Source organism: Hippoglossus hippoglossus, chromosome 6 (genome assembly GCF_009819705.1).
Source record: "Hippoglossus hippoglossus isolate fHipHip1 chromosome 6, fHipHip1.pri, whole genome shotgun sequence".
NCBI lineage: Eukaryota > Metazoa > Chordata > Actinopteri > Pleuronectiformes > Pleuronectidae > Hippoglossus > Hippoglossus hippoglossus.
Genome location: NC_047156.1, coordinates 15,981,482 through 15,993,928, shown reverse-complemented (window position 1 = coordinate 15,993,928; position 12,447 = coordinate 15,981,482). Strand labels below are relative to the sequence as shown.

Here is a 12,447-nt window from a genome sequence, read left to right as displayed (position 1 = left end):
ACCGCCACCTCCTGGGGAGTCTAGGTACACACATGAGTACGCATGGTACGCACCGCTCCCCTGAACCACTCCCTAAACACAAGGGATCTGGTCTATTCAACACTTCAACATTCTTGACTTCATTGAACTTAATGGTAAATACAATCTAAGATGTTCGAACAGAGAATATTGTGCTGTGATAAAAGCGATTCCTCCTGCTCTGAGTCATCTGATTAAAGGGATAGTTCACAGAAAAATGAAAATTCACTCATTACCTACTCAGGAAGTAACGAGTTACTAAAGCTGTCGGACCAATGTAGTGGAGTAAGTTCAACATTTGCCTCTGGGATTTAGAGTACAAGTATTAAGTGGAATAAAATGTTAAGTAAAGTACTTATACTTAGTTTCATTCCACCACAGCATTCGATGTAATTGCTGCATCATTGGAGCTAAATATATTCAGCCTTGCTCATATATCATGGATTTGTTTTTGGTATTCCTTCTCATTATCTGTAGGCCAACAGATATTATATTTCCAGCTGCTTTTATTGTAGCATATATGCAATATTATATTTGTGTTAAATTTGATTTGCATCAACAGCTACATAAATAAATGTACAAATAAATACAAATTGGAAATGTATGTCACAGGTGTGACAATGTGTAAATACATTGCTTCATTGTGTAATTTTGTTATTTTATGATCAGTTAATATCAACATCTTGAAGTGTCAATAATTGCTCATTTGAACTATTTATACTGTGTTTTTGTGCTGTTATCAAAAATGTACAATCGGACACAGAGACTCAAAGTATTTGGGAAAAAAAGACATTTATTGCTACATTATCATTTTGACACATGCCTGTTGGCTACTTCAAACTGTACACACTGTACATGTTATGATAGTATTTCAGATTATTCTTGATTATTATTTATTACCTGTTCGGCAGTGTGATAAGCAAACAAGACATCAGTTATTCTGTAACACTGTATTGCTCAGAGCATGAAACGTGGCTAGATCTAAAAAAAAAAGACTGCACAAAAGTGTGTTTTGTAAAATCAGAATGAAAAAAAGCAAATAGAGACATTAACAAATTCACAAGATCTGTATAAAAGATAACTTACATAACTTAGAAAAAACAAAATGTCCTATTTAAAAACTCAAACATGCAAAGAGCTTTGACTACACGTGAAGAGCAGTGATTACACTCAGAAGAAGAAGGGTTGTGTCCACCAGTGTTTCAGCGAGTGTAACCTTGGTAACAGTGCTATAACACAAACTCATAACAAATATACAAGTAACGGATGATGCCTGCACGTTAAAGAACATTCTCGGAGATCTGTTCATTCACAGAATGGTCAAACTCCCACAAAAAGCACTCACACACTGGCACACACACAAACCACAGGACAAATGAAATCCGTCGCCTGAACACACTGTGGTATCGCCGGTCCTCTGAGCTCGGTGGAAATCTCGAGTGTACGTGGTGAATAGTGATGCACTGTAAAAGTCAAGACTGCAGGTGACACATTTGCCGCTACCGGGTCTCCTCTATTCAGATATAATCAAACGTAGAAGATAATCAATAAATATACAAAATATGTACAAAAAACATCTGCAGCTTACAATGCATTTGTCTGTTACGTCTAAAGTTTAGGCACAAAGTTAGAAGTCAGTTTGGGGGAAGTGAGGAGATGATTGTTCGACTGCATCACACTTTACAATCAGAGAGGTCGACCTCTCCACTCTGGAACGCTGGAGGCTCCCGAGAGGCTCCCGAGATGCTCTTCAGTCACCATCTGAAAACCAAAGACACAGAGATATTAAAAGGACAATAATTAGTTTTAGTTAAAATATGCTTCATATCCAAATAGAAATATCCTTGATTTTACCACTCAATATCTCTAAAACTAGCGATATTATGGTTTGGACGTATTAATACCAGTTTTCAACAACATTTTTACAAAAGAAACACCTCTACACATCTACCGTATATGATTGTGATTGACTGACTGATATTAAAGTGTATAATTGAATGTTAAATACTTGATGTTGGACGTGATGTTAGTATCAGATGCTCAGAGATGGCCCATGAGGTTTCCTGGGTCGGTCATACTGGGATGAAAAGCGAGATGCATGGACTGCGGATCCACCATGGACGCCTTCTCTTCCTCTCTCCTCCGCAGACACGCCGCCTTCGGGTTCAGGTTCCTCTCTGTGGCATTCAACAAACAACAGGGTTAGAATTTGAATTCTAAATTCAGAATTTTTAATTAGGCATTGTGTGGTTTGATGAGGATATTATTAATTTCAAACGCCCGTGTAATGCACACACAAATACTTTAATTACTGGAAAACACCTTGAATTTTCTCACAGCGATTCTCCCCCTATTTTTTTTCACCCTCTCCTTTACTTTTCCCCGTCTCATCACAGAGGACCTGCAGCCTCTCCTGCCTCCCGACCCTCCTGCAGCAGCGATGTACTGACCTCTGACCTGTTGCTCCAGGCTCAGGATCACCGACACGGCCTGGTGCAGCACCAGCAGTTTGGTCTGCGGCTTCTCGCTCTTCAGGTGCAGCTGGCACATGTGCCCCAGCTCCTTGAAGGCCTCGTTGATGTCCCGCACGCGCAGACGTTCGCGGGCGTTGTTGGCCATCCTCCTCTCGCGCTCGCGTTCGACCTTCTGCTCGGGGCTCAGGTCCTCGTCCTCATGATTACTACGACAACAAGCGGGTACAAGAACAAAACAGAATGATCATGACTGTGAAAACTATTTTAAAAACTCCCTTTTAAAAAATATATAATCATAAAGTGTGTTAAGTTAAACGGTGGATTTCTCTGCCCTCTGCTGGTCACTCAGCTGACACCATGTTACTGAGATCACCTGGTGCTCTCATTGGTTCCTTGACAAAGAACACGCTCATGTAATCAGCTGCAAATCAACACATTAATAATCAATCCATGAGAGAATTTATTATTATTATTGAATTCGTTTTTTTTTTATTTTATCTTCTGATCAATGTTGTAAATACTGTTATTGTGTTGATGTGCTCAGTTACACGCAGCATCTATTGCACCTCTGTGCGTCCTGGCAGAGGTGATCCCTCACATGTGGCTCTCTGAGGTCTCTACGTTCTTTTTCCCCTGTTAAAAGGTTTTTTTGGTAGTTGTTCCTGCCTCTTGTTGAGGGTTAAGAACAGAGGATGTCTCACCTTGTTAAGCCCTTTGAGACAAATTGTGATCTGTGAATATGGGCTGTACAAATAAAATTTGATCGATTCGATTGATAGATATTTTCAATTATTAAATCATTTGGTTTGAATAGAAAATAGAAAACAAACAATGTTCAATAAAAGCAATTGTTGCTGGAGGTCATTCACATATGCCAGCATTGATATCCCTCAACTAGATTATAGATCTAAATAAAAAGACAGCATGCACTCAGACATCAGAGCTGATGTCATGACGAGGTTTGTCCTGATGTGACCTCTGAGACTTCAGACATCTGGAGGTTCAGTCTGGGACAATCTGTGATTTTCAAAAAGTGCATTCTGGGTTTAAATCAGACCGACTTCTTCTACTGGATCATTTCAAACCCAAACCGTGTTACTGAATCTAAAACAGCATCAATTATCCACAACGATCACGTCTGATGTCACAATTCTTTCAGTCAATTCATCAATCAATAGTAAAAAATGAAATTGATTGTGATTCATATTTCAATTAATTTATCAAGCAAAAAAAAAATGTATATATAACATTGCCTGGTTCCTGCCTCTGAAAGAGTCCGATTTTTTTATAGCTTTATATCTTTGAAATTTTAACGTCTTCAGGTTTTTGGACAAAATAAGCAATTTGTTGACATAAGGCATATTATTTTATTTTTATAGAGCAAGCTATTATTAATTATTAACAGTAATGAAAATAATAATCATCAGCAGCAGTAGTTAAAAATATTATAAATGCAGCAAAAACTGCAAACTCTTCATTTTGACTGAGGACAGTGTGGTATAATGTAAAGCAGTGCAGCCTCTAATGTATAATGCAGTATAATGTAAAGCAGCCTTTGCCGTGATGTCTTTACTATTAACTGTATGTCCGAGCAGCTGCTCTTATCCCTCTTTTTCTTTCATCTGTTAATTTACTGCAACTTCAAGCGACATGAAGAAGAAATATGAGCCAGAGCTAAATAGACCGGCGTGGACACAGCTGCCCTTCACACCGGGGGGTCTGACAGTACTTAAAGCGAGTGAAACTGAACGGCAAGCAGGCACTAATACATGCCTCAGAGTGGGAGGCTCTTCTTTTTAAAACGGTTGTGTGAAATTCAAGAAATTACAGATTTAGCTTCATTTCTTTGTCACAAAACACCTACAAATACAGTTTAAGTATCATGTGCTCCACACGTCAGCAGGGAGGCCTGACTCTGCATAATCAGCGCCATAAATCTCAGTTTGCTTTTCTTGGACTTTTTCTTTGAGCAGCAGATTTTACACAACAACGTGGTTTTTCAGACCAGGTGCATCCTGTGTGTGTTCTTTTCCCCCCTCAGAGTAAAGCCGGGTGTTTGTGAGCATTCACCTGTCCCTGCTGCTGTTTTCTCCCTGTTTTTGTTCGCTCTCCTCGTCTGATCTCAGGCTGTCGGAGCTGTGGCTGGTGTGCATCATCTCCTCCCTCTCCCTGCTCTCCATCTTCAGCTCCAGATTACCCTGAACTCCCACGCCTCCTGTGGAATATCACACAGAAATAAAAATCAAACAGTGAAATCTTTTAATAGTTCAAAGGGTTGCAGGACTGCAGCAGTGGATACAATGAGTGGAAATAATCCGACTTTACCTCCACCTTGCATTGGCTGAAGTGTGGCCCTCTGCCTGGCCAGGTACGGGTGGCCATTTTGTGTGCGGCCCTGGAAGGCTAAGAGGTTGTTGTTCATGCCGACAGCTTCGACCTTTATGACACACAGAGAACGGGATGAGATAAGGGCAGGGTTTGTATTCCTGAGTCTTGAGCACGTGAAATTTCTCTTAATGTTAAACGTGATCGATGCAGCATCTCTGTAAATCTTTCTGAGACAGCGAGGCGGCCTCAGTCGCGTACAGTGCACAAACTCTTACATCCAACCAACGACAAACAAGTCACAAAACCAACATCTGCCCTCTCATTTCCGACGTAACCCTGAGTAGATCTCTCGCTCTGCAGAATTAATTTAATCTCAGACAATCTTAATCTTTCCCTTAAAACTACCACATATACTCCCTAATTCTTTTCAGGAACGATTCACTCCTGGTCACATCATTTAGAAAAAAAATATATAAAAGTGAGAGAATTTAATACCCCCCTCCCCCAAAGGATTAGACTAAAAACCCCTTTCCCCTGCATATACTTCCACTCCAGCTGGGCTAAAATCCCCTTGGTCGGCTGAAAGGGAAACATGCTATAATGTGAATGCACGATGCAGGCGTCCCCCATCACCCCACACGGAATTACGCCGCACACGCTCCATACAAGGGCGCCGCATCACAGCGCTCTGCCATTGTGCTCAGTTTCCTATTTCAAGGACAACAACCTGAGGAAAAACATAGCGGGCGGAAAATTCCTGAAACTGAATACCAGCATGTATACTGTCCACACACACACACACACACAACAAGGGATTTCCATACACACTGCCCTGTCCTTTCTTAAATACTTCATAGTAATGCTTGTTCACCATGGCTTGAGTGTGACAGGTGGTGTTCAGAGCGTTGGCGGAGCCCGGGTGGCTGTGGTGGTTCTGGTTCAGCAGGGCGTGGATGTCGGCAGGCAGACCGGACGTGGGGCCCACGGCGTGGTTCCTCAGAACGTGGATCACATCGTCGAGTCTGTCCAGACGGTCCTCCACCTGAGACTGCAAACACCGGGAGACAGAAGGTCAAAATGGCAAAGGGGGGGTAAGGTAAGGGCAAAGTTTTTAATATCCCATCAGTAAAAATGGGATATTTTGTTTTCAATTGTAGCTGCACAAATTATTCTCTCAAAAATAAGCAGCTGTATTCATCTAAGGTCTATGCCAGGCAACCAGCCCTGCACATAAACACCTGTTTAACCTCAACATAACACAACAAGTCTATTAGTGAGATTTACAGGTGCTGATTATTATTATTGGACATTGTAATTTTGGCTGTTTCCTCTTATATGGCCTATCATGGGCTAAGCTAACTGCTGGACAGAAAGGACAGTGGCTTGGATGTTCACTCTGCAAGGCAGCAAATAATCATATCTTTTAAAATAGGGAAATATCCCTCCAGTAATGTACAAACATTTTTCAGTCTCTGTTCTCTGAACAGGTATGATAAGCAAATATTATATATTATTAACATCGCCAAGGAGGTTATGTTTTCACCCCTCTCTGTTTGTTTGTTTGTTTGTTTGTTTGTTTGTTTGTTTGTAAGCATGATTACAGAAAAATACAAAACTTAATTGGTATGGGTCAGGGAAGAAGCCATTAAATTTAGGTGTGGATCCGGATCAGGGGTAGATCCAGGAACTTTATTTATCTATTGGGCCTCGGCGAAGGTATGTGCTCTAGTGTCATTCTAGTTGTAAATATATAATTAAATAGTATTGGTAAGATATTGGTCACAATATTTGCTGGACAGAATTGAGAATAACATGGGTCTTCTCTCTGAAAGATGAAAAATTTGACTATGGGCAAAATGTGGAAATATAATTTCTTTATCAGTAAATTTCAGTCCACAATCTTAACTTAATGTGATGAACTGGTATAATAATCTATAATTTATCTGTTATTAATAAACTTGTTATATTAGTATTTTGTGGTCCATTTTTTAAATGTGTACACATGCTAGTGCATTTAAATATACATATACATATATATGTGTATGTTGGATTGTTTTGTTGTATGAAATGAGGTCTGTACCATCGATATAAGTGAAGACTCATAATGAGGTGACACTGGTGCTTGGACTGAACTCCTGGGCCACATGTTAGAACCTGGCAGGAGAAAAAAAACAAAACAAAAATAGAGCATGAAGAGGCTGAGATACACAAAATAAAAATAAACTTTATTACACTCGGAGCAGCACCTCCGGCTGCTTCCGTCACTCCTGTTTACCTGCAGGTTCAGCTGTGTTGGGCAGTGGAGATGGACTCCTCACTGGTGTGGACGAGCTGGAGGGGAAGCTGCTGCTGGTGTGATCAGGGGAATAAATCTGGTGGGGGAAACAGGGAGGGAGAGAGAGAGAGAGAGGGGGGAGGGGCAGGACCAGGTCATGCATCATTTTAAAAGCACAACTTGTCATTTCCGCGTAAGGTTTTACAGCTGCTGCCACAGCCTCTGGAGCGGGATCGTAACCTGAGCTAAACTCATCAATTCTGGTCATTTTACAAGTCACCGGCTAATAAAAAGTCCGGTAGGACAAAAGTAGCCCTTCGTTAATATGCACTCGTCTGCTAGTGGCAGTGCTTCCTGTTTGCATTATACTACTGGGACTCTCACAGGCTTGGTTTTATGCACTGGTCTGACTGTTTGAACATAACAAGGCGTGGATGAGTCGGCCTAATGGGACCGAGGTGGTGCATACTTACAGAGGCCAGAGCTTTGCCCAAGGTAGCGCCTGTCTGTGACCCTCCTGATCCGTTTCCCTGGCTCCCTGAGGCTGGAGAAGAAAAACAATCATCATAAAGCAGAAGAATAAACAGTCAAACCTGAGCTGAAACAAGCAACGGAGATTATTTCCTCACCTGTTGAATTCTCTGAGGTGTTGATGGATGGGGTGCGTGGTGCCGTATTGTTGCGGTGAAATGTGGACATGGGTGGAAGACCCCTGTTCATATCAGCAGCCATCACTGAATGTGAGGTGTAGTCCTGAACCATAAGCAAACCCACAGTTAAATACACAGGGGACGACAGAAAATGCTGTGCTGTCAACATCCAAGGTCCTGGATGTAAATCTCACCAGGTGACTGTGTGGTGGCTGCAGGCTGCTGTAGCTCCCCGGCTGTGTTTGGTGGCTTGTGGCTGCTCCCAGTGCACCTTCATAGCCCTGCTGGTTCAGCCCGTTTACAGCATTCCAGATGTCGGGCGAATTGCTCGTCCCCTCTAAAATGCATAACGATATGTTATTGCCTGCACTGGAACAGCATCTCAAGCAGCCAGTGCAGCCATGAAGCTCCACAGCCAACAATTAAGTCCCATCACAAAGTTTCACTTGTTGAATTAAGCTAATGTTTGTATTTACCACTTGTTCAGAAATATGTTCTACTTGAGAAATATTTATTTGATTTGTTTTATTACTTTTTAGTTTGATCCACGTCCCATCTGCTAAGGCAGGGTTTATGACCTATACTGCAGCCAGTCACCAGGGGGCAATTAAGATTATTTGGCTTCACTTTTGGGGAGCTGTCATGTCATCCATCTTCATATAGAGTCTATGCTCTCGACTGTAACTGTAATGAACTTGGTAAATATATTTACGTTCCTTCAGGAAATCACTTTTCCTACAGTGCCACCATCAGGTCAAAACAGTCCCATCGGCCCAAGAATTACTTGTTATTTATGGCTAATTAGCCAATGTAAGCATGCTAAAATGCTAAACTGATATATTTAACAAGCTACACGTAGCATAAGCATGTTAGCATTTTGATTATAAGCATGTTATCATGTTGATTGTAGCATTTAGTTTATATTTATCATGTTGTAAAGTGTTTGGTATCATGGGTATTTATTTCTTATGTCCTGAATTTTTGTATATCTTTATTAGGATTACATGACCTACTGGAGGAAAAATTAAAATAAATAAGAGAAAACCCACAATTGGAACATTTTACTGTTGTGTATTTAGACATCAGAGCAGCTTTCCCTGAAAACTGTATTTGTAAAGAGACAACGGGTTTAAATGAACTTTACACGGAGCAAAGTCTTGATGACAGATTGTCCCTGCTTTAGAAGGGCTGATGGATAATCGTGTCCATTTTGGATTCTCACCAAAGAAGGTGCTTGCGAACACGTTGGTGGACATCTTGTTGGATGGATGTGAAGGTAAGTTCTGGTTGATGTCGTCATTAGTGGGAGACTGCCCATACACCTAAAAAGAAAAAACGTATATTTAAGGCAGTGTTGGAAAAAAATGATGTGTAATCAAACATTTTCTAACGTATCTGTATGACTCAAACTGACTTAGTGACATAAACACGTGAGTGCTCTGAGCGCGGGCTGGAGCAACAGTATTACGAAAACAAAGCAGAGAGCTGATGCACACTTAGAGCTATTGCGATAATCCATAAGCTGCAGATCCATGCACCTCCTCATCCGGATTTAGGAACCATTCAGCATGAGAAATCCCTGCCCTAATCATGATCAGGTTCGGCTGGCTTCAGAAGACTGGGATACAATTCCCTCCCAAATAAAATTGAATTACAGGCCTCCTCACGCTTCGCCCTCTGAGAGAAACCAAAACAGAGAACTGAGGCTCACCCTGATGTTCTCTCCTGCAGGAAACAAAATAAACAGATCAAAGGATTCGACTAAAGACACCTTCAGCTTATTTGTTTTCTTTTTCTTTTTACGTGTAGGCGATGCGCTCCAAACTGCACATATGCACACGAAACCCACCAACACATGCTCGCTCACTCAAACACACCAAGAGGTCTGGGCTGCACCTGCACCTCCCTCGACTGCTTTGATGTGCCCCAGGAAATGAAAATAAACCTCCCTGCGCAGCATCAATGGGGTGTCAGTTACCCGGACGACAACTTCTGTAGAGCAGGCTATTAAAGACTCTCTTGAGTATGCTCGTGCAAGCACACTCACAGGCTCTCTCTCTCTCTCGCACACACGCACGCATATGCACACACAAAGACACACGTACTTAAGCACACAAACACACACACACACATGCAGCCATGACCCTGGCTGGCATGAGTCCCATGGTGATTGTGGGCTAGGCCAAACAGAGGAGCCCCTGCCGACACTGGGCCCGTCTGAGCCGCCATGGGCAGCATATGGCGGAGGATAAAGCCAATTGTCCTCCTTACCATCAGCATAGCAGGCGACCCGTTAATAATGGTCACACCCCCGCCCCAGCACGCCCTCTCTGGCCCCCGCTGGAGAGGGGCCGTCACCATGGCATCCTCTTTTAGCATAGCATTGATTTAAGAACCATCAATCATGGCATCACAAATGATAAGGGACTTTTTTTTCCAGCAACTTGTGCAACTAAAAGAGAATTGAAATAGAATGAAACCTTAATAACGGCATGAAATTATAATTTTGAACATGTGACCTTGAATTCACAAAGTTATTTTAAACTAAATACACTTGTAAATTTGTCTATACAGACAACTACACTGTTTTCCCTTTGTAAACATACTCAGCATTATGATGCTAGAAGAGTGAAATATCAACTTGCTATTCAGGGCCTATGCTGTGCTCCACCACGGCCAACTCCAGCCACATGCAACCAATTTTCTGCCTCTGTGATCCACGATGTCTGGATATGGTTAGTCTCACAGAGATCAAAGCTGCCTTTGATAATGGCTGCAGTGGTGGAGGGACCGCTCCGACATAGCAGGGTTAAATCAAATAGAAATAGCAGCAATCTGCTTCATGTCAAGATGTTTTCTGCTGCGAGGCCTGACTACATGGTGCCCGGACTAACAGGAAGCACGAGCCTGGCTGGTGCATTTTAACATGAGTTTGTCAGACGTGAAACCACAAGTGAGGGAGGACTTGTAGTTTGATCTGGCTGAATTATGAGGTTGTTGTGGGTGTTGTGGTTTGGGGTGGTGTGACTTGAGAATAACTGTGATTCATAAATTAACTCCAAGACAAACACTGGATGAAATGAGGTTGTTCAGGAAATAAATGAGCGTATAAAATAAAATCTTGAGACAAACTAAGGTTTTTAACCTTATAACAGTTACACAAACTCTTGCAGTTTCACATTAACTCCTGTAAGGTGCAAACACTGAAGTTTACACAAGAGTAAGCCATATACACAACTCATCATCATACATTCAGCACAATATATATACATGACACGTTTAAAACATAAAGCTCTCTCTCCCACTGTCTCACACACACACACACACACACACACACACACACACACACACACACACACACACACACACACACACACACACACACACACACACACACACACACACACACACACACAGATATGTTTGTACCTCTTAGTGAGGACATAATAAATTACATACACCCTAACCCTAACCTTAAACATCCAAACTAAATGCCTAACCCTAACCATTACCCTAACCTAACCTAACCCTAACCCTAAAACCAAGTTTTAACCCTCAAACAGTCCATTGAAAAAGTGAGGACCGGTCAAAATGTCCTCACTTTCCAAAAAGGTCCTCACTCTGCAGGGTCTACGCTTAAAATGGTCCTCACAAAGATATAAGTACAAGAACACACACACAAAACAATCTGTTATCTCTTATGTCGTATGTTCTGCACAGCCCGACAGTCTGAAGAGCCTCACTACAGGTATAACCATGTGACAAAATGTTAAATTATAATACCTATAACTTTTACACTGGTTGCACATGCAGATGCATTTCTTAAAACATTTTGTACATCACATTTGTCAGAAAACACATAGTTGAACCACTGTGAACAAATTAATCTGGAAACTAGTGAAGAATCATGGAAATCAACACAATAAACACACACACAACATCAGACTGGACCATTTCAACAGCATCACCACACACACTGACAGTGTCCTGCAGCCTCTGGAAAATAAAACTAAATATGTAAATATACATATAAGGGATGTACTCACTGGTTTCATGTTGTAGCAATACATCTGGGAGTTGTTGCCTGTGCCAGAGGCAGGATGAGCACAGTACATAACTCTGTCTGGTTCAGTGCAAGACTCCAGGCTCACAGTACAGTCCACACACAGCTCCTCTGTCCGTGTCTCTACTCATGTGTATATGGTCCACATGCACTAACCCACCCCTGCTGGTCATGCAGCTACCCGCAGACAACTTATGCAAATCAGGGCTGGACCATTCCAGGCAGCAGAGAGGGGTGGCCAGGAGATGATGCTATTATTGTACTCACAAGAAGCCTGGTCCATAATATCACGAGGATCCGTTTTCTTTAATTTAATCAGAGACAAATCTGTACATTAGAGATATATTTATAATGTTTAGGGGAAAGTGGGAGTTTTCAATTTAAAATCCTGTTTGTTAAAAAAAAAAAAAATGGTAACATGAAAATAATTGTAAACTTGTGGTATTTAGGGAATTCCCCACCCAGGCTTGACCACACCAGAAAAATAAATAAATAAATGTTGTAGTTGTTGTTGTTGTTGTTGTTCAGGTGTCATCCCACTCCTGTGACATCCCACGTTAGTGTGAAATCATAAGTGAGCCCGCTCAGAGATGCCTCCTCCGGACGTGGTGGTGAAGTCATGGAGATTAGCTCCTGTTA

The 12,447-nt window shown here is 41.7% G+C and overlaps 1 protein-coding gene across 1 annotated transcript; it reads right to left on the bottom strand.

Annotated features, from left to right (window-relative positions):
* Positions 1-793: 793 nt before the first annotated feature.
* LOC117763603 (transcription factor 12-like) lies at positions 794-11,976 on the bottom strand. Its single transcript, XM_034588843.1, has 13 exons — positions 11,792-11,976; positions 8,968-9,067; positions 7,940-8,082; positions 7,725-7,848; positions 7,569-7,639; positions 7,096-7,192; positions 6,901-6,974; positions 5,692-5,868; positions 4,818-4,929; positions 4,563-4,707; positions 2,469-2,698; positions 2,027-2,195; positions 794-1,779 (listed from the first exon to the last, which is right to left on the bottom strand). Exons 1-12 carry the CDS (start codon positions 11,858-11,860, stop codon positions 2,059-2,061), a joined length of 1,479 nt encoding a protein of 492 aa, XP_034444734.1. The 5' UTR covers positions 11,861-11,976; the 3' UTR covers positions 794-1,779; positions 2,027-2,058.
* Positions 11,977-12,447: the final 471 nt, after the last annotated feature.

Bases quoted from the DNA above. Each gene is read 5' to 3' on its own strand.
- LOC117763603 (XM_034588843.1), bottom strand. From the start codon at position 11,860: ATGTACTGTGCTCATCCTGCCTCTGGCACAGGCAACAACTCCCAGATG. The intron at 7,193-7,568 runs GTAAGTATGCAC...TTCCCCCACCAG, and splicing joins TGGGCAAAGCTCTGGCCTCT to ATTTATTCCCCTGATCACAC. The intron at 2,196-2,468 runs GTCAGTACATCG...TGAATGCCACAG, and splicing joins CCTGGAGCAACAGGTCAGAG to AGAGGAACCTGAACCCGAAG.